General features: G+C 35.9%; 1 protein-coding gene across 1 annotated transcript; it reads right to left on the bottom strand.

Moving 5' to 3' along the window:
• Nucleotides 1–1,203: 1,203 nt before the first annotated feature.
• Nucleotides 1,204–15,218, bottom strand: LOC130645643 (uncharacterized). Its single transcript, XM_057451696.1, has 2 exons — nucleotides 14,003–15,218; nucleotides 1,204–1,721 (listed from the first exon to the last, which is right to left on the bottom strand). Exons 1-2 carry the CDS (start codon nucleotides 14,313–14,315, stop codon nucleotides 1,459–1,461), a joined length of 576 nt encoding a protein of 191 aa, XP_057307679.1. The 5' UTR covers nucleotides 14,316–15,218; the 3' UTR covers nucleotides 1,204–1,458.
• Between the last annotated feature and the right edge of the window lie 8,435 nt (nucleotides 15,219–23,653).

Here is a 23,653-nt window from a genome sequence, read left to right as displayed (position 1 = left end):
TACAATCTGTATAAAGATTGGTCAAAAAATTGGATAACAATGAATAGAGGCATTCTTGTTGGCTTTTGAGAAAATAGAAATTAAAGGTTAAAATTTGATGTTAAATGTTTCAGCCTAAATACCGTTGTTCTTATTCGTTGTTCGGCGTTCACTGCCTTCCTCTTTCCCAGGCGATTTTAAAGATTCCACCTCGCGTGAAGGAAATCAATAAAGCTTTTGTGCTGGATGACGAAAAAGCCTTGTTGTTTGCCTATAACTTGATTCGCTTGTGCGTTACTTGAGCTAAGCATTCAGTTTGCAGTCACATCTATCTCTTTAATAATAGCCTTTTTTTTTCAGTCTCTGCGCGGACCCCCCCCCCCACCCTCATTTAGAAAGACTTGCTACGGAAACACTCTGCTGGGACGGGTAAATTTAAAAAACGGGCGAACCCGTGGATTTTCTCATGGACTAATGACTGGTCTATATTATAATACCCGTATACGTCCGTCTGTCACGCAAAATGGTAGCTTAGCTGCGCAAGTAGCGAGACGCATGCAATGCGGTATAAAAAGGACGGCGCACCCGTGAGTTTTGTCACGGGCCACCGACTAGTTTCTACATATTCTTTGACCAAGGATCTCAACAAATGTTGCCCAAATTGAAATATCGTTCACAGAACGCACGCAATGAATACAATTTAAAGAAAGATTCCTCTGTCGCATTTTTAAAGAATAGTCAATTGATTCTTTTATGTTTACTGATAAATTTATCTGTTTGCTTTTTTCCGCCCAATACAGTAATAAAATTTTTCTAAAAATGTCAATAAAAGAGAATATGGCTATGTAGCATATATGGTAAACTCGCTTTATATTGCTATTTCTCTTTCAATTTAAAAGTAAAAACAGTCCGATTTTTTTCTTATTTTGTGTTGTTATTCTATCTAGGATTCGAAGTCGGCCATTACTTCATGTTTCACTTCGCTTAAAATGTAAGTAACAGTCGACGCTCGATATCTTGAACTGTTAGGGGACCGAAGAAGAAAAATTCGAATAATCGATAGTTAGAGATAAAGAATAGTCGAGATATCGAGCGTCGAAGGCTTTTAAAGTTTGAGATATCAAAAAGCCGTAATTGTTTACGACAGTTTACGTTCTTGATTAGATTGCTTAGCTGAAAACGAGGAGCAAAGAAAAAAGATTGAGCATAATAGTATGTATTTGTTACTAAAAGAAAAAACAATGCTTTAAAGAGAATTAGTCAAATTATTATCTGCAAAAAAAACATAAAATACTACCAAAAATTCACAAATGTAAATTCAGGATAAAGTGATAAAATGAGCTGAAGGGTACGGAAAAATAGTTGGAGACAGCTAAAGCTCGAGATAACGGAGTTCGGGATATCGAGTGTCGACTGTACTCCAAAACCACGTTTAGAGATTGTAAAAGTTTCCATTATTAACAATAGTATATTTTCACACTATTTTATATACACATCATTTCTTTTGTTTCTTATTTGTTTCTCAATTTTTTCACAATTCATACCAACCCAAATATGAGAAGATGAACATCGTCTTCTTCGTTTCTGTGCAGTAACACTTGGAGCTTTCGTTGTCCTAAATCTTTTTTTATATTCCGATTTGGAGCAAATGGAACACCACAAGTCATAATTGTATCTCTGTATAGAAATACCAGTTTTGCAATTATGGGTTCGGTGGCACTGTAACTGCCATGTCCTGAAGTCTAAAATGGGATAAGAAGATTTTTCAGGTAATCTTTCTTTTCAGCAACGGCCTGTAAAAAGGGGAAAAGCTAAAAAGAGAAATGCTTGGGTTGTAACAGTCAAACCAATTTGGAGTGTTCAATAAGATCATGTATGGGTAGCGCACAGAAGAGTTAGAATATTGCAGGTTTTTCAGGATACATCCACGTCAACCGTCCCCTCGTTATCTTTAGTACGTATTAAATTTCGCAGACACTGCCAAAATAAACGACGCAACCAATATCGGTTAAGGTAAAGCTCCCAGCCACGTTTTTATCGTAAACTACTTTCAACGCCCATAATCTCTTTGCTTCGCCTATCTTTTTTTCTGAACTTATATTATGAACGAACATACACGTAAACCATTAAAAGGAACAACAGAACCTTTATTGCGCGGAGTTTCAAAATAGTTTATGTTCCTCTTGGAAAAAGTAGAATCACCCAATACAAACAAAAATAATATATCGATGTTGAAAATATAAACGTTTGTGGAGTACTTTGATAAGTATACCCTTGTTAAATTTACGTAACGTAAAATATGTGGTAAGTCACGCAAAAGTATATTGAATGGCCAATAAAAATATCGGTGTAATTTGAAGAAACATTTTATTCTCCTATTTTTAACGAAGGAAAGATAAAGTTAGGTTTATCATCACCTAAGTAAACACAGTTGGTAGAAAATTAGAACACAGATCTATACAAAGTTGAGAATTTTCAAGGCTGGCTTTTAAAAAGTATACTGTAAGTATAATTTCTAAGTAGCTAATAAAACGTATTCTACACGTCACTTGTACAATTAAAAACATGAAAACATTGAACCTGTTCTATTTCAGCCCCATTTTTTTAACGTATGCATTAAGTAAAAACCTTTTGACGTTTTTGTAAAAGTATGCAACTTTTTGTCTTTATTAAAACAGACTTTTTTTAGATATGGCGAAACGTTTTGCTTTAAAAAGCTTTGTAACTCTTGAAAAATTGTCATTGCGCCAAACAAAAAAATTGAAAAACAATTTTGGAGCATTATATTCTCTTGATATATCCTTATAATTATCTCTTTAATAATAGCCGTCGTCTGTCTGTGTGTCCGCGAAAGCCGTGTCCAGTAACGGAAACACGAAATTTTTAAAATGGGCACCAATACCAAATGCGATATATTTCTGTCCCCTTTGTTGCAACGAGTTAATTTATAGGACGGGCGACCCCGTGGGTTTTTCCACGAGCTAACGACTATCTATATTATAATGCCCGTATACGTCTGTCCGTCCGTCCGTCTGTCTGTCACGCAAAATGGTAGCTTAGCTGCGCAGGTAGCGAGACACACGCAATGCGGTATAAAAAGGACTGGCGAAACCGTGGATTTTTCCACGGGCTAAAGACTAGTATACATTATAATCTCGAAAACCCGAACCCGTTTGTGCCGTATTATGTAATAAACGGCTCATTTTGTAATAAAGTAAACAAAAGAAATTATTTTTAAAACAGTTTAATCGTTGCCTCCATTATGTAGAGCTTGAAGCTCTGATCAAGAAAATGTATAGGAATGTGTGCTTTTGACGAAAGGTTGAAGAGATGCTAGAGTTTAAGTATATGTTGATGGCGTCATCGATCTATCTATTTTAAAACGCTTGGGTTGGCTCAGAAGTAGCCTATTAATATCAGGCCATACAGGTTAAATTCTGTTACTAACACGCCTAATATGATATTTTCAATTATTTCTTTTACAGAAATTAAATTGATCATTTACAAGAGATACAAATGTTTTCTTTAAGGTGGTACAATAATATGCAATAATATAAACAATGTACTGCATAATGCATATGAAGATACTGCTAAGGAAAGTAGTTTCCTTGCAGCTAAAGAAACGAAGAAAAAAAATCTCCAAAAATATCTCACTGGCACTGACATGGCAAAAAGGAAGACACGCATCAATGAACGGTGTTGTAACCCTGATGTCAAAAGATAATGGAAAATGTATTGACACGCATACACTATCTAAAAAATGTCAAGCTTGTTACTACTGGGGAGGGTAAAACTAACAAACCTGGTTATTTTGATTGGAAGAACAATCATGTTTGCAATGCAAATCACGATAAATCTTCAGGCTCTATGGAAGGTGAAGATGTTTGGACGTTCCATCGAAAAAACAATTTGAGATATACATCGTACATTGGGGATGTGATACCTCTCTTTCAATGAAGTAGTTGCCACACAACCATATGGTGCAGATATTGTTATTGACAAAAAAGAATGTGTAGGACATGTGCAAAAAAGAATGGGGAATAGATTAAGGACTTTACGACAAAATAAAAAAGGTGCAGTGTTATCAGATAGGAAAAATTATGTGAAAAGGAAGACTAACTGATAAACCAATAAATACACTCCAAAACTATTATGGAATGGCAATAAGGCAGATTACAGATAACATTTATGCAATGAAGAAATCTGTGTGGGCAGTGCTATACCACATTTTAAAGATCGATGATGTAAAGGAGCGACTTAAGTTTTGTTCCCTAACACCCAACAGCTGGTGTCTGCGGCAATCAGACACCAGCTAACTGGTGAATCTAAAGTAAAGTTAAGTTCACCTTGCGTGAGTGATCATGGTTGTCCACGACACAAACTCACCAGTCACTTTCTTATGGTTCATGCATTTGCTGTCCTAAGGCGTATAAGTGACTAGTTAAGTAACTAGCTCTACACAATACTGGAACAAGTTCTTTGTTCATCGACAGGTCATTGCTGACGCCAGTCAAATTAAATGACAAACTTTTATTTATTTCTTGCTTAAATAGTTTTTTTTCAATGGCTTAATCGACTAGTCTCATATATGTTAATATGGCAAGTTTGTCTGTGACTGAAAATCCGAACCAGAAGAAATTCGGCTTACCAAAGGTGTTTTTTTACTCGCAAAGAATGCGCAAATAAATGTAATTTGTTAAACATTACGTAATTACAAATTTTATTCAGCTTTATATTTATGAAGCAAGTAGGGCGCTCAACGAGAGAATGGTACGTCCCGAAAACAACTGATGCAGACTAGAGGTGATGCAAACAGTTCAGATTTTGTTGAATAGAGTTAGTCCTTTTGCTGCTGCCTACAGATACATGACTGAGATTAAAGCTGAAGAGTTAAATCAGGCAACAGTTGCAAATCGTTCTTCGTCTTAAGTGCGCATGTATATTAGTGTTGTAAGCGATCAAAGACGATATAAATTGCCAAATCACTACGAAGTAGCTGCAGTGTTTGTTGGCCAAGATGAAGCTCCTCCTGAAAACAGGGATGTTATTATGAGAAGATTAATTACGAAATATGTCCATATTGTCTGCGAGCTTGGATCCAATGGCTTACCCTTTGTTTTTTCCGAGTGATGAACCAGTTGCCAGTACACTGGCCTAATACTATCATTTTTAATGCATCATTTTGTTGTTGGATTGGTTTGGTAGCATGTTATTTCCAACATCTACAAACTCTGTAAATTTCTAACGTTAGTACGTTCAAAACAGTTTGAAAACACTTGAATTTTTCAATGGAATGTTTACAATTCAAGTGTGTCAATAAGAAACATTTGCAATTACAGGTAGAGCAGGGCAAAACACAGTTACTCATTTGACCAGGTGAAATCAAATGGAACATCTTATTCTTTCACATCAATTCTTAACTATTCCCTGAATCTGAGCCTGTCTTCGATTCTAAATTCCTTTATGATTAATATTACAATATCCATTTTGCCCTCTTTATCAATATTTTTTCACCACGTTTTGGCTTTTCGTCATCTGACAAGCACTGCAGACCTCTTGTCATCCGCCATTTTGTTTTTAAAGAATGAATGAACGATCAAACTTTCAAACGTTCAAATGTTGGATGAAAGAAGTGTCCACAAACCTATAATCTTACCTCATCCAACAATAAAGTTTTTTATCCAACGTTTCATCCAACATGGAAGAAGTGTGTTGGATGAAAAGTTGGACTGGTTTGCCTTGGCCTTTACGTCGGAGGATTAAAATCGCCAATTGGACAGGGAATTATCTGAGTACAGGGTGCTTTAAGATATTTATTTCGCACTTAGACAATTCGGTAAATCGCTTACTGATTTTAATTTTCATGCTTCTCCTTATGCCACAGAAAACGACTAAAGAGTCTGTGTTTATTTGACGAAGCCCCCATGATTCCCAAGCATGCTTTTTCTGCTATAAATCGTCTTTTACAAGACAGGTATAATAATGACCTTCCATTTGGTGATTTTTCACAGTTGCTGCTTATTGAAAATCAACTTATGTTGTAAGGATGTGCTTCAAATTTTCAACATATGGCACTTAATAGACAAATTTTGATTTCTTCGCAACATGGGAACAATGCTGGGTGAAAAGAAAATGCTGCATGGCTTCTGCAGCTTGAGAAAGGTGTTTTACCAGTTCGGGAGCACCATGCCAAGGCATGTAATGTTAATGCTTGCTTAGGAATTTTTCACCAGAAAATATGGCATCTTCTGTATCACTGACACCTACAAATACTGATTCGCTTATCATTAATGATAAGGTGTTGGCGTTGTTTCTTGGTGAAGAAAATTACAGAAGTTTTAATCTATTCCTTATACAAAATGCTTCCTTAGATATTGCGTTGTAACACAACGAATAAAACATGCAATCAATCTTTCAGGTTTTAGAGAAATATCGCCACTTTTACAACCAACAACATTAATAAAACGATACATTATTTTTATTAGATCCTAAAAATTCCAAAAACATTTGAAAATCCACCACCTCAATTCACCATACTCAATCATTTAACATCTAATCAATCCACTATTTAGCAAGATCCCAACTAGTTATTAAACTAACTGCCAACAAATTACAACGACCTAACCAGCTAAATGCATAAAATAACAAGCAATTACCTGCATAATAAAATCGAAACAAAAACATAATAAACGATAATTTGGTTTTCGACAACTAGTTAAAGCAAAAATAAACGACCAGCAATTCCTCCATTACAAAATATCTTTTCTCTCCATACAAATAATACAATAACGTCGGTTGATTGACACTAGTACCTATTTGGATCAGTAGCTTCTCCTTCCAACCATCCAACTTACAATCCCATGCAAATATCTTACAGAGTTGCCCACTTGCAATAACAATTCACTATGCTTCCTTGGTCTTTAAAAACCCTGATAAATACTATCTAACTTAATCGTAATATTATTCTAATAATCTAGTCTTATCCTTATTAATACCATCAAGCACATCCTGCAACTCATTCATCTCTTTCCTATATTGAGAACTGAACAATGTTTCCCCCAATGTTCTATTGAAACTTTTGATAATACCCTGAGTTCTATGTTGTTTTGAATCATCTCGTTCGATGCATGTGGAGTGTTTTTGAATAATCTCGTGATATAACAATAAAATTCCTCTTCCTCGTCGATTATTAATATGTCAGGGTACTATACTAAAGAACCGGAGTGGATAGATATAAAACAGGCGATGTTTATAAAAAGATATGGGTTGGATTATTCTTCCGTTCCCATTGCCAATCGTTTTTGAGATAAAAGGAAATAAGTTGTTTTATAAAGTCCAGGGTTCTGCAGATTTGACAAATAACGATGGCAATTGAAGGCTCTGAGAAAATTGTTGCAGGTCTTGACTAAGGGGTGGCTAGAAAGTTTTCCCTTCGATGTTATTGACAAAGAATTTAAATCAAGGCAAAATTCGTTGGAAGGAATTAAGATACAAGAGATAGTGGATAGGATAACGCAGGTGAAATAAATAAGTTGGGGTGATGAGTTGGTTGGGTTTGTGGATGAGATTGTCAAAAATGCTGGAGATGTGAGAAACATTGTTACGGAAGGACAGACGCTTGAGTTTAGCAAGTAATAAGGGAGGTTGTTGGTCTCGATAAGTTGTTGCAGGGTATTAGAATTGAGTTAAAGACTGATTCAGTGAAATATGTTATGTGGAGTATCAAAAATAGAAAACTATTATTATTATTGAGTTGAGTGATGATTATTTTGAGATAAGGCAGTATGTTAAGGATAGACTACAGAGGCTTCAGGGTGAACTGATATGCATAACAAGGAAATATCAATTTTAAAGAGCAAGTTGTCTGGTGAGGCTGCAAAGATTAAGGTGTCGTTAAAGGTGTCGTTTAAGGTATCTAAAATGTAAAGACGTTGTAAAGACGTTAAGGGAGCATGGGATAACCATTGCCTCTAAACCATTGTGTTAGCTATGGAGGGTGGTGGTAACGGTAGTGGTGTTTATACTGGTGGTAGGTGCAAGTAAGTGGATTAGGAAACAGTCGGGAGCTTTGTCTGGGTTATTGGGTAAAATTGGAGAGAAGGAGATACAATTCCTAGTTTTATTCGGTCTTTTGTGGCATGGGTGTTTAATGCTGCTAAAGAGACTGCAAAGTTCGTTGCTGATTATTTATGTACGACGACATTTGCTGGTATAGGGGAAATATTTATATTTTATCTCACTAGAAAACGAATATTTATAAATAAAAATCGGTGTGATTTATCCGATTGGGAATAGAAATGATAATAGAATTGGCGGTTATGCGTTAAAAGTGAACGATTTACATAAACGTCGGAAATATGTTAAGTCCAAGGACTTTTTTGATACTGAGTTTTTGAATGTGTTTCTGAATTATGTTTTCAGTATCACACGTGCCTGTCACTAGGGTGTCATTAGAAATAGTGTGGATGTGGCATTATTGAGCAATGATAGGTATTTTTGTCATTGGTCTGTTCAGCTTTAGTTTGCTATTTATTGTGCCTGTTTCTGCTTAGGTGTTTCTGCCAGACATTTAAAGTAAGTTAGTGAGATGTTAAAAACTTTTTATATGTATCATAATACAATCTCTTCAGGAGAAGATCCCTGGTGAAAGAGCATTTTTTCAATATTATAATAATTGGTCAGGTCATAATAGTGTTTGTATTGCATATTATGCTGTTAGGGACGTGAGATATGGTTCTGAGGGGTTGTTTTATGTACTGGAATAAAAATGGTCAGGGTGATTGATTGGAGAATTATTTGTATTTACGGTGGATAATTGATAAAAGTAGGGGCTTGACGAAAAATCCTTTAACATTGATTTCTGAAATATTGTTATTTGTTCATCGTTAGTCTGGTTGGTCTGAAAAGAAGTAATTATTACTCGAATGCTAGGAGGGGTTATCTACAATAGCTTGAGGTTATTGTTAAGAGAGTCGTTGATTGATTGTTGATGATGATATTAGAAAATATGAGATTTTGTTATAATATTCCAGTAGTAAAGTCGATTTTTCTGTGGTTTATGGTATAAATATGTTGCCGTCAGATATTTTAGTCAGACTTGATGATGTGGAGGATTATATTTATAACACTCTGCTTTCGGAGGTTGCTATGAGGAGGGGGGCTAATATTAGGGTTAATAGTTTTCATGTTTATTTTACATACATATGCGCTGTTTCTGTCCGTCATTATGCTGATGTTGTTGGTAGTCAACACGTGGCCAAGGTAAATAGATCCTTGAATTTCGGGAGAGCATGAGAATGAGAAGTCTGCGTTGTTTTTTTTGGTTTGTGGTGGAATTCGATTATTTTTAGATTTAAGTAAATGCCGAATGAGATAGCGATGATGATTGGTTCGACTGTGGTTAATGCTGCTGCGTTTAGTGGTGGTGGTGTGTTCACAAGAAAACGTAGTGGTAGTGATGAGGAGAGGATTAGACGTAATAAGACTTTGGTGAGACTACGAAAACCAGGGATAGATTTAGATATAGGATTTGCATGATTAGTAACACTTTTAAGGAAAATGCTATAAGTGAGTTTGCCGGATTTGACAGAACCTAAGTTGAGTGACTATTATGTGCTTAGCAAGGAATAGAAGATTGGGGAGATTATGTTCTTTGTTGGTGGGATTGGATTTTTGGGAAATTATTTTTAGGGTAGGCAAATGTATGTGAGGATTACGCATATTAATAAAGTTTGTATTATGTTATATTAGGAATGTCTATGATATTGGGGTTAGGCTGGTTAGTGCAATTATTTTTAGTGTTATAGTGTTATTGTGGATTAGAGGGTTTCCTAAGGCGGTAAAGAGAAAATCTTGAAGGCGGGATTTTATATATTTAGTCAGCTTATGGAACTTGTTGGGGGGTCAACTTCGATAGGTAAAGTGATAGCGCCAGTATTGATGCTGATTTCGTTGTGTCTAAATATTTGAGGGAAACGACTGTGAAACTTTGTACGTTTAATGGTATTAGGTTGTTGTCATTTAGATTGAAAAAGTTAAATAGTTGGGATAATTTAGTTGCTGGTGTGAGGTGTACGGATTTATATACGTAGCAAATAGGTGGGAAGGAAATTCATTATGGTAAGTCTTAAATATTTATTTTAAATATTTATAATGTAGATGGTAATTGAAATAATATTGGTATGCACTATCACATCAAGGTTGCTTTACATTATAAAAAAAATCTGGGTGAATAAAATATAAGGCTGATAGTGTTTGGAATTTTTGTTTTACTACATTGGGGGAAGACACATTTTGCAAGTGCAAAAGGAAATATTGTCGGGAGGAATGAATATGGGAGATTATTATTCGAGTAAGTTTGCGTTGTGGATTGATTTAGAGCTACCGAGGATGTCAGGCTTTATAGATAAAACATTCTCAAATCTTTTATTTGAAAATGTTTATGAGGGATCCTTGTTCGGTGTTAAATGTGGAAATTTAGTAGTCCTTTTGAATATATTGTGTTTTTGTGTTCTACTTTAAGGTGAAATAAGGAAGTGATTGTCGGCTGATGATTGTATATTTTTGTCGAAACTAGACGATAAATTGCTTCAGGTTATTGGGTTATTTAGTAGGGAAATGGCTTTTTGCAAGATTCTGTTTGTTGTAGATTGCTGAGTTGGGTAAGAGGTAAGAGGAGACAACCTTTGCCCGTCTTCAGTATAAGTGGTAGGCATAGATTACATTCTTTGTGGTTGTTGACTTAGGTTTATTCGGCAATACTAACAAATATTACAAGGTAACAGAAGTTGCTTTTTTTATTTTAATTCCTATCAACATCTCGATAATTATATGATTGACGAGGAGATTAGTGTGATTGGTAAGAGAAATGATTATTAAGAGATTGAAAGAGACTAAAAGTACTCGTGTTTATATATTTGATTAAAGTATCCAGTTGGTTAGTCACTTGTTCAAGGTTTTTGTATTAAAAAATAATTTATTAATGTTAAATTTATTGTTTTCCTCTCACTACCCAGACTTTTGAAAATTTTCCGCGTTTGTATTTTACATGTAAATTATGCGATATTGTATTTAGGACCCTCTTTTAATCCATTCAAGCTGGAGAAGTTCTTCTTGCTAGTGATATGTAAACTAATTGTCGCACGGTGAAGACTGCAAGTTCCTAACCCTTATTATACCTGGGGTATGGGGCACATTTACATCAAACTATATGATGCTATATATACAACAGCGTTTTAAGCTCTATACAAAATAAACAACGAACATACAAATTTTTCAAAACAATTTCTCGTATCTTGACCGATCTTTGCTGACGTCAGCAAAATTGTTAGGCTCTTATATCATACATTCACCTTAACTGATCGTCAAAAGCACATGCTTCTATATATATTTTTTTGACCGTTTCAATCTCTACACTTTAGAAGCAACAAGTATACAAAACATTTTGAGTACTGACGGATGACGCCATCGAATGTTTTCCTGCCTAGAATTTTGTTACTTGTCTCAATATTTATTTATAACTTTCATCTTAGTTGTAATAAAAAAGAAATCAGGGGTATTGAATAAGTAAGCAGGGGAATAAATTTTGTGCTGGCATTAATATAAGATGTGGTATTTGTTATAAAAATACTTATTGCATGTATGTTGGTCACTATCAAGCCGACACAAGACGTCTAAAGGACGTTTAAATTAAGTCTATTTTACGTCTTTGAAGCACACGTTGCTGCTAGCCGTCTTCCAAACCTCTTTTAGACGTCTAGTTATATCGTGTTTAGTTACGACGTCTAAAAGACGTCCTTTCTTGGCTTTATAAAAGACGGAATTTAAAAGGTATTTAAAAAGACGTTTATTAGACGTCTTGTAGAGGTATAGCAAAAAATGTCATTTGTAAGACGTCCTTTAAATCAATTTCAAACGAGAATTTTTTTTCGATGTGTTTTGATTAAAACTTGGACGGTGGTTTATCCTGGAGATATCTGTTTTGTTTATTCATTTTTGAAATAAAATTAAACAAGAAACACTGCACTAAATATAAACCTTATATACTTTAGTTTAAATTTATTTTTGTAAAATATAAGTTCAAAGCCTGTCTAAGTACTTTATTAACTTCCTAATTCAATGTTTTTGTGATTAAAGCAACGACTTTCGTAACAACAAGGCTTTGAAGAAAAACTGTACATTTTCGGTAGGTTCGCATACATTTTTATACCGTGAGAGATAGTTTTGGAGATTTTAAATAAATCTCTTTAGATTTGGAAAGTTATTTTTTTATGCATCTTCTTCATGTAGCAATATGAAGAAGATGTATATATGATTGTAAACCGTAAACACAGGTTAAAGTTAAAGTTTAGATAATGTTTGGGTATTTATTGCAATCATTATTTGACTCTGGGCTTAGTTATTTTTTTCTTACACAACTGTTCCTTATGTTATATAACACTTTCTTATAAAACTTTTTTTTGGAAATTATATTATTTTACAAGCAGGTTCTTGAATATTTTTATCATCCTGGATAAAAACCATACAATATTCTCAAATTTTTTTTGGAAAATACTATGCTTATTTTTTACAAAAAAAACACAAGTTATGTTTCGACGTCTAAAAGAAGCATTTTACGACGTTCAAAAGCGTTCACTCTAGTCGTCTTTAAAACGGTTTAATAAAAACGTCCATAAAACGTCTAAAACTAGTCTATTTTGTTCACTTTTTAGACGTCTTAAGTGCGTCCATTACAAGACGTTTTAAAAACGTCTTTTCCTCGACGTCTAACGGGCGTCTTGCGAAAGACATCTTAAAAGCGGACAAAATGGACCAGATTTAGATGTTTTCTAGACTTCGATGCATGGGTCTTTAGACGTTTTTTAGACGTCCTTGTGGGTGGTTACAAAGGGGTTTCTAAGGTCATATATGGGTTCTAGGGATAGATTACGAAATAGATTTGAGAGAAATACTCCACCAGAATGACGTCATATTTTTTTGCAGTTTTGACTAGGCATACTTGTAGAAAGTCTAAATACACGCAGATTCCAGGTAAAAAAATAATTTGATGAGGACATTGGGTTAAGAAAAGACGTCTAAAAAGATGCCTAAAATTGCTCAATTTCCTAATTTTACAATAAATGTCAACACACAATAGATTTCTCAGGTATTACTGAAGATACTGACTTAATTCTCAGTAGATTTACTTACTGGATAAAAAAAAATATTTATTATAAAAACAATCAATTTTAATCACGTTATTGGGATCAAAAAAAATTTCGTGTGTTTTTTCTGCTAATTTTCTGTGGCAAAAGGTACATGCAATATACCGAAAGAACTAATTTTAAATATTTTCCTGATTTTTTTTTGGTTTACGGAGTTCTTTTCCTGCAAAGATTTCTAAAAATAAAGTGCAGAAATTTCTTATTTTTAAAATGTAAACTTAATTTGTTCCAAATTGTGGTTTTGGCATTTTCGTGTAGGAGTTTTTGGGCAAAGACATAATCAGCATGCTGAAAAACTGACTTTTGTTGATTTAGAATTGTTAACACAAACATTTTTTTAAATTTAATGAATATAAAGTTTTGTGCGTATAGCCACATTCAATACACCAAAAGATCTACTTTGTTGTTTTCGATTTTATAGTCTTTGTAAGCTATTTCTTTCTTCTTTTTGACATTTTGGATTAACTTATTGTTGTAGAAGGCATATAAAATATGCGTATAAAAACTGTAATTTAGCAAACTTGTGTTTTACCACTCAATTTTTACTTTTTTTTAAAAAAGACCTTTGGGACAAGATGGTATGAAATAGACCAAAATATACCTGATCTTAGTTGTTTTTAATTTACAGGTTGTGGCTTTTTATTATTATTATTATTATTATCATTGAACAATATTGTGACAACATTGGGATCAGAAATGACGCCATTTCAGTTACATGGTATTTACTTCAAATCTCCTCAGTGATAGGGTTAAGCGTGAGAAGCTTGGGGTTAATGGCACGAAATTAATTTTGCTCCAAAAAAAATTTAGATCATTTTTACCTTGCACAACTTGGTCATCGATAACATCTGCACCATCATCATCGTCATCTTTGTCGTCGTCAGCATCCTCATCATTCTCATCATTAACGTTATCAACCTCATCATTGTAGTCGTCATTAATCTTGAATGCTTCATTAACTGCGTCTTCAATATCATCTTGGTATTCGTAATATTTGTAGGCGCATTCTAAGAAAAATATTTTAAAAAGTGATAAAACTATCAGTAAAACTATCCATACACCTAAAAACTTGCTACATAACGTAATAAAAAAAGGTTGTAATTTGACAGGGGATAGGATATAGAAGTAGCACATTACCTGTATTCCAAAATAAAGCAAGTAAAAAAAAGCTTAATGCTATCCAGGTTGTTCTCGTCATTTTGACGAGCAGAGCTATACTTCTACGTCTTAGATCATCGAACAGAGTAAAAATAAAACATAAAAATCAGTTGTTATACTCTCAGTGATGGGAAAGTACTTACGGTATTTCGTTTGTTTGTTTTTTTAGTAGAGATGTATCAGCTATACTTTGTCTGACTCCTCCCTACTTCTCTATTTCCAAGTAATTATTACCTAACCATAACAATGTTGTCAAACACATGTTGTGATGAAAAACACCATGTAACAATTTTAATACTACTAACATTGGAGAAAACATAACAACAGAAACATATACAACAGAAACATATACAACAGCGTGCTGCCAGAAATGAAAACACTGATAAAAGATGAAATCACAGGAAACCGCTAGACTATATGTTCAATTGAGTCAATTGTAATGATCGTTTTGAAAGAAAACATTGTTGAATGCAAAACGAACCATTTATTGAAATTGTTGGAAATAACTACCACGCAAATAAAATAATTTCAAAATTTATAGTGCGGCAAATTACCGGTGTTTGTTAAATTAGTTTTACAACTCAAGGGCTTAATGTAAAGGTGTGTAACTAATGTCAACAGAAAATTGTCGTTTGATGAAATAATATACATAATAACGTCATTTTGTGTTTATCTTGTTGGTACTGTTGGTGGGTTGAATTTTACAATGGATTTGAACAGCTTTTTTAGCAGGTTATTTTGCTCTGTTTATCTATAACTTTGCTTATAATGGCCGAACATTTTTGTATAATTTAGTTTAATATTTATTTTATACTTCTTATTTCTGTTTCATACCTTTCCAACTACTTGAAGTTTCTCTGACTTTGAAACGAAACTGAAAGATGGACTTTCGCATCACAAAATGGGTATCGTTTTTGCTCACATCATAACCTTTTCATAAAAATATCTCTATATGTATAATAGCCGTTGTCCATCTGCCAAACCCGGGTCGTGCTAATGCACGCACAAATCTTGCAGCTGCAAGTCATAGATGTCACATATCTTTACTGACTTTGTTGGAAACGCTCACGTGTAGTGAACCAATCACGATGCGTGATTTTTACGGATAACCAATGAGCCAGTTTCTCGCGGCATCCAATTATCACGAAGGAACATTAAACGACTAGAGCTAGATTTACAACAATCATTTTGAATGATGTGTTGTTGAGGTTTGACATCTATTTTTTTTTTGTCACATAAACGCATTTAATTTTTGTAATATTTGTTTCTAATAAATCGTTACATGTTGAGATAAGTATATCAAGATAAGTATATCATGTTCTCCATGTATAGATTTAGACAAACCAATTTTATGATTTTAGCTACAAACATACATCGTAAGAGTTTTATTTATGTTGTTGTGTTAAGACTTTTTTTCAGTTTTGATAACCTATGACCTCAATTCCTGCTAAACATGTAAAGCACTCACTTTTTAGTGGTCTAGTTTATGGCGATGTAACTTTGTGGTTATAACCCTCGCACCTTGTGCGGAAGACTGAATTTCAGTTCCCCTCAGCGGCGATTACATATGCGCGAGTGAATGTTATTATTGCACCGGGTTAACGGGAAAGTAGGGAGATGTTACGCTGTGCGGTCTATTGAATGTGGCAAGCAGTTTTTCGGTAGTTGTTCGGTAGAACACGGACCCTTATTAAGTTTGCGTAGCGTAAAATCAACATCTAAGCCATGACCCCTCCTGGCAGAATAATTCCTTAAAAAAAACATCTTGAAAAATATTTGAAAAACATCTTAAAAAATATTTACAGCAACTTGCTAAAAAATCGCGACGTATAGTACATAATGAAGACCTACTGATCGATTTGGAGACTGGTGTTGTAATCGGTTGCGAAATCGATGATAAACGCATGTAGTTTTGTAGGAATATTTTCCTATAAACCCCAAGACATCATATGGGTACCCAATTGGGTACCCCTCTCAACTATACTTCTACCTATATCAAATAAGGTAGGGGTTTATCTAAGTACCGCTGACAATCTGTACAGATTGAAGTTTTTTTTAAATTTCCTCTTGACCTTCTTGTCTGCCCTTTGCAACTAGCTGAGCACGTCCCCGCTCATTGATATTATTGACGATACGTTTAACTCTTTGCCTTATCTGTTCCTTTAATACCATATAGCGCTGTTTTTCCTGCATTATTAAGCTAAACTCATAATCACTGATAACACCATTTTCGATTGCCTTTGATATAAAATCAACGACAGAATTTAACTTTTATTCAGCAAGTAGCCTTATACTTTCATGTTTCTGTGATTTTGCGCCTAACATTTTTGAAGCATTCCTCAGGCCAGCCTGCCCTATTCCCATGGCTAATGCAATACCTCCCATAGCAATAGACAAGGGAGCTACAAATCCCGTGGCTGATGCACCAATGCCAATTCCTGTAGTGATACATTTAAACTTAATAGTCCATGGTCACAATAGCGAACCCAGGTGCCATGCATCTTGAACTTTTTTGCAAGTCCGTCCCGTTCCTCGATGTCCTTGCGTAAATATTGTTCAATCTCTTCAATCTTTTTTAATCGGTAGACGTGACTTTCATCATCCTCAGGCGCGCTTGACGGTAAGGTAGGATATAATTTCATAGTATCATCCGTGTTCTTTCATTATATAATTCTATAAGCAACTGCATCGTGAATCCTGTAAAAGATGCGTTTTTTCCAGGGTGATAATCGTCACTCAGCATGAATTCGAGTCTGTCTGTCGATCCTTTCAGAGCAAGATATGTCGGAGTCTCGAAATTCCATGTAAGCATATCTCCCCAAGCATTTAACTCTTTGGTGGGCAGCATCGCGAGAATCTTTGATTTTTTACCATCAAGGAAACAATTATCTTCATCAATCTGAGGGCAAACTAGTCTCAGCCGAATGTATACATCGCTCTTGTAGTATACATCATAGTCACCTTTCGTATAATTCTTTCCGTCAATAGGATCATTCAAACCCATGAGCTCTTGCAGTGTTCTGTTAATAACAACTTTAAATCCGTCATTTACAAGTAGTCGGCAGTAACCATAATTCAACACAAAATCTCTGCCTTTCCATTAGCCTGTTTGTTGATAATAGCTGCTAGATCCTCGATCTTGTACAAAGGAGGAAGCAAAAGCATCCTTGCTAGGTTCTGGCGCAGACAATTATACAGCGAGGCAAATTCTGCAACAAAAGTTTGAAAGTATGGTTCGGAGAGAAGAAAATGTAGGGTAAGGCATAACACTTTACCAAAAGGTGTTCCACTATGCGCAAACTCCCGTCAATTTTGCTGTCATGCCCAGCGTGTACATGTTACCCTCAAATATGAATCTTCGTATTGGTAAAATTGAGGGTTATAATAACAATGTCTTGATTGCACCTGCAAAGGCAAACATTGGGGTTCAAGCTAATCTAAACAAGATGAAGCAGCCTGTTGAGACCTCAACTAAACGCTGCCCGCCACAGGTGAGCCACGTTATCCGTAAACATCACCTAGCGGCCCCGCAGGTGCACGAGGCAATAGAAGCAGAGCAACATGCAGATAACAAGGCTGTCTTGGTTACGACCGGAATAGGTCTCATCATCCCTTATATCTGGTTAAAGTAGGAAACATTCGTGTGTGTTTGCTTTGCACACACGACTCTATTTACGATCTTTTGCCATGTACAAATGCTTAGCCACAAATTTGACAACTTTTGCAGCAACTCTAAAGAAGAAGGAGACTATCGCATCCCCATGATACCAGGTAGTGCTATCCCTGCCAAGTATTATAAAAAAAATCTAAGTCTTTCAAGTTGTTTTCGTACAAAACGTTTACTAGCACTACCGCTTCCCGCTGCTGCAGCAGCAGCTGCTGCTCCACCTCCTGTCGAGGCTTGCACAATGGTGGATATGAGTAATCCAACAGCTGAAAAGTTGTGAAGCCTAGATCCCTTACAAGGCCGACCTTCAGGTTCGTTGTTATTGCACCAACTGATCGGAATTCCCCGCTTTTTTGATACACAAGGCCGGTTATATCTACACCTTTAAAGACAAGCCGATCCCCCTCCACTCGAAATTCATGATATTGTCTCGCAGTCGATAGCGTTAGTGTCTCCTCAAGATGGTCATAAAGAGCGTCGATCTTCGATTGTTTGACCCGTTCCATCTGACGAGTTAGCTTGGTGCCCTCCTGCATTTCTATTTATTTAGGTGTTTGCGTCGAGCTAGTGCCAGGCTGGGATATTTTCCTCAGGTGTAAAATCGTCTCCTTTATATGTTGGATTATCCATTTTATTTTAACAAAAAATCATCTAATAATAAACTAGCTATGAGTAATAACATATTTTGAAAAACCCTCGATCCCTATGCAGAATTAAGAACGATGTTTGCAATTAGGGCGTAAAAGCAGCGTGTAAAGGTGATTCATGTCCCATCTACAATCAATATGTCAACGTAACAAATATGGGACAGAATGATGTCATTTTTCCTCGGAGCCTTAAACTCTTGTTAAATCTCGAACTAGCTGGGTCAAACACGAAGCGTATTATTGTTTCCAATATCGGTAAGAGCCTGGGCATCTAAATTCGAGCGCGAAAACAACTTGATTCAAGGAGGTATTAAACCTAAAGATGGTACTATCCGTGCAAGTAAAAACTAGCGAAGACGAAGAAAAAGCGATCGCTGCAGCCTATGGTAATACTTTCTGTATCCCTCTGGGAAAGATGTTTGATTGACAAAATATTTACTGTTCTACCAACCTGGATTACACGACAGGTTACAATTTGTTATTCATTTTGCATCGTATGGATCTACTGCAGCAAAAGCGGCAGATACTACTTACAAGATCACCAATAATTAATTAGGGTTTGATAAAGTAAACCACGACGGGCTTGCAAGTGCTATGGTATCACGCTATAATTTATTAGCACTACCCTTTGAGAGAATACTTCGAAGCAAGGTGATCACCATTAAAAAAGAGAATACCAACTATAATCTCCAAATTGATACCCCTGCGAAAAGTTTGAAAGGTGTCCTATTGCTGTTCGTAGACCTGTTAAAAGTTAAAGCGTACTCTGGGTTGAACGAAGTATTCTACAATCCGAAGATCGACAATATATCCATCACTGTTGAAGGTGAACCCAATGATCTATATTCGCACGCAGTGCTTGGGGAGGATCAATTTGAGCAAATTGTGAATCTATTCGGTCGGCATGATTCCACGGTAACAATAGGTCAATTCATGACTGAGAGATATGCACTTTTTATCGATTTTCGATCATCTCCTGATCATAATCTGCATGGTACTGGGAGACCTTTACAGAGATTGTCGGTCGGTATCACACTTAAGATGACGAAGAAAGCCGATGGAACAGGGGATGTTAAATGTTATATCTATCTGCTCCAAGATGCCCAACTGAGCATTCTGGATGGTAGATTTCATAGCGTCGAGTATTAAAGTTTTAAATAAATGGCTCAAATAGACATTGTTTTAGAGCCCCATACTACAATCTTTACAGGACCAACGTCTTGTGGGAAAACACAACAAGTCTTCTAGAAGGTGAATACAAAAAAAATGTTCACAATATAGTTATTCGTTACCCGACTATACAATGGAACAGCATTTACCTTGATAGATCCTCCGTTTTGGAAAGATGATTATATATTTTTGATCTACCCCAAGGATCAAATTTTTGAATGGATTGAAAAACTATCGTCACTCCTAACTGGCGAAGATACTATGTTCATTATCGACGACTGCATAGCAGACGAGAATCTCGATATAAAAAGACAATCTCTGCTTGAAATAGCGATTTTAGGCAGACATAGAAAGCACTCTTTGTGGCTCCTTTTAAAGTCTTATACCGCTTTACCGAAAAATCTTCGAAGACAAAAAAGCAGCTCTTCCTCTGGTACCCACACGAACGGTCAGATATGAAGCTTCTTGATGAAGAAATCAACATGATCAGCATTTGGGAAGAGATCAAAACTCAACTGAAAAAATCAAAACATGCCTGCTTGTACATTAGGTTGGAGCACCCTAGGAGTTATAGAATTCTCGAGCGAATGGTGGTTTTATGGATCGATTTGGTCCACAAAACTACGATCATTGATGTCAACTCAGCAGTGTACCCGCGGAACCCTCGGTTTAAAGCATATAGCTACATCAACAACTAAGTTTAGTGGTGTTTGTATGCATAAAAGAAGTGAATTTCAAAACCCCCAACGGTTGGGGTGTTGATCTGGACCTAAAAATCACCAGAACAAATCAGATATTTTTCTATCCTTGACAGCCGCGTTGGGTTTCCTGAGCTCTTTTCTACTTTATGTAAAAAAAAAATTTTTCTTGGACTATCCATGAAAAAAATATGTTCGGTTTAAAAAAATTAACATGATAAGAATGTATCTTGTAATGGTTGATTATTTCCAAGGAATACAAGTCCGATCCTTTTATGTCCAGGATAAAGATCAATGTATCGTTACCTCTGATGTATGGAGAGGTGTAGGATATAAAGAAAGGCTGGGGTACAAGCAATAAAGCCACTTGTTCCTGAGAAGTATAAAGCTAGGCGACGCTATTACTGGTCTCGGGGGTGTCCTCAACTCTGAGTATACCCAACCAAACACAGTTTTGCTGACGGAACCCGGACTTTATTGTTTCTTCTTAAGGTGTGGTAAACCTGAAGCAGAACAATTTATGGAGTGGGTTGTAGAAGAGGTGTTGCCTAGAGAAATGCGAAAACTTGCTGGGATTGTTAAAGAAAAAGATACGGCTCAGGAAATCCTTGGAGATGACCTTCAAGTTGAAAGAGAGCAGAATGTAGAGCTACGCCAGGAGATCGAACAACTACAACCGCGCTATGTTCCATATCGAATTCCTATAGATACTGTGCTATGTGTAGTCGATAAGAACGATCTTCACGAGCATGGAATGACTGGCAGACATAACCACTACATGATCCGATCTCAGCATAAACAGCTCACGAAGAGAATAAATCTTCTAAGAGTAAGGTACCCTGATATGATAGTAATAGAACCTGAATGCGACAATCCTAATGCCGTACATGCACGGAGCCTATTCAAAGAAGATATCCTTGGCACGTACAATTTTACATGAACCACTGTACACTGCCTGATAAAGATACGTGGGAACTTTTCGAAGAGATGTTCGGTATCGATATGGTGTAAGCAGGCGATAATTTTGTGACTTTTTGCGAGTTACCAAAAAATAAATAAATAATATTACTTAATCACTATGGATGTAGAAAAAAGTAATGGAATATAAAAACAAATATGGAAGCATACGTACAATTACAATTTACGGATCTTTACAATACCTCTGTACCTTTGTTATAATGTTGTATCAAAGCAGCGCCAGTGTCTGGTTATTGCCCGCAATGCTTGGAAAATTTTAGATTTCGAAATGGATTATACTACGAATGATTTGAGTATCCAATTGATGAAGATGAACAGCTTTTACACAGAGTAGCAGCAAGAAAAAAAGCATGGGCAACATTCGCAAGACTTGAGATCGACATGGAGTTAGAAAATGATATAAAACGATTAGGTATATGGTTAGTGCGGGTGTGAACAAATACGGTGTTATGTGTTATGAGGTTATAAAAAATCAACAACTAAAGTTATCAGATTTAGCTGATTTGGAAAAGATAAGCGGAATCCTAACCGAAGCGCTCCAATATGTTCCAGAACATTTGAAGACAAAGAAAATTCTCGGCTATGACCGGTTCAGAAGTCTGCTGGTTGAAATCAACCTTAATGATAACGACCCAAATGTAAATTTTATTAAAGTCATAGATAGCCTACTGGTTGACATCAACCTCGATAACGAGCCAAATGTTATTAAAGGAATCGTGTATGGATATCCGTTCTATACCTTGCACCCCTATGATTATCTGCGAGTATAGGGAATATATACAGGTAGGTTCTTGTAAGTCTCATGAGACTTAAAAGATGACAACAACGCGGAACATACCATTTCACCACTTCATGATACGCTCTGGAGGTATTTCGACATCTTCTGGTACTAGCATTAATTCTTCTGCAACAAAACTACGGTTGGGCCCTTCTTTCAAATAATACAAGACACGACTATTAGGGTCTGCTACAATACGATCCAGCCTATACGTCCTTTTGCTCCAAAAAGCATCGGTTGCACGTCTTTTTTAGTCTCCATGCTCTTCTCCAGGTTGAAGTAGATAGAAGTAGAGACCATCCTCTGGTAGTGGCTTTTCCACGTGGAACTCTTCACTTTTCACAAGTGGTACGTCTTTCAACTTGATAGCTTTTGACGGTTTCATTCCAACCATTATAGCCTTACTATTGTTGAGGTTTTTCACCCAACAATACTAATTGGGTCCTCAGTGACCTCTGCAAGCACTTTGTTATACGACTCAACGAACTCTGTAAAGGTGTGATGATGCTTTGTGGTGGTTCTAGAAATTCTCACCCCTTTACCTTCCAAAAGTTTTGTTACTTCCGATTTAAATTCCGAACCGTTATCGTATTTTGATGGATTTTCTACCAACCCAAAGATGTTCAGGCTGATAGTAAATGCTACTCAACTTTTCTGCATCTTCCTCTGTAACGATATGTTTTGCTAGTGACTTCTTTACTTTGACATGTTTATTACATGTTAAAATGTGTGCTTTTTTATTACAAATATTTATACGCTGCACACCCCGGAAGAGCTAGGTACAATGAAGGTAAGTTCACCGTCCTGTTGATGTTTGGAAGGGACATAGAAATCAGACAGCTTAGGGGCTTTATCAATTGTAGCAATGTAGTATTCTCGCGTACTCATCTCAATTTCTTTCGAATCATCACCTGCTTGCCTCTTCAGCTCTCGTTGTTTATTATTCCAGTCCATTTTTGCTTGTCTATCGCGCACCCACTGAGATTGCGCAGCCTGAAATTCCTCTATAGCCTTATCGTGCCTCTTTCTCTCTTCTTCGCCATTACCCGGAAGCTTCCTAAATAGGTAATTACTTCCGCTAAATGCTAATGCGTTAATTGCTGAAACGGCTACAAGAAAGCCGATAGTCGACATGTTTATTATATTTACTTATTTGGAAGCAAACATTGTTCCAAAAAAGTAAATTCACCCAAAAGATAAATCCACCCCTTTTTCACAGCCATTTCTCGACCTGCACGCCCTGCTGCGAAGTACCCTGTCATTTTCAACATATCGGTTATGTCCATTTTTGCAGAGGGTCGTGTAATCCATAAAAATCTCTTACCTGCCAATGCATACTCGAGTGTGAAGTCTCATAGAGCATATCGATAATTTCT

Source organism: Hydractinia symbiolongicarpus, chromosome 5 (assembly GCF_029227915.1).
Source record: "Hydractinia symbiolongicarpus strain clone_291-10 chromosome 5, HSymV2.1, whole genome shotgun sequence".
NCBI lineage: Eukaryota > Metazoa > Cnidaria > Hydrozoa > Anthoathecata > Hydractiniidae > Hydractinia > Hydractinia symbiolongicarpus.
Note: the sequence above shows the minus strand (reverse complement) of the source record. Positions and strands in the feature narration are given on the sequence as shown.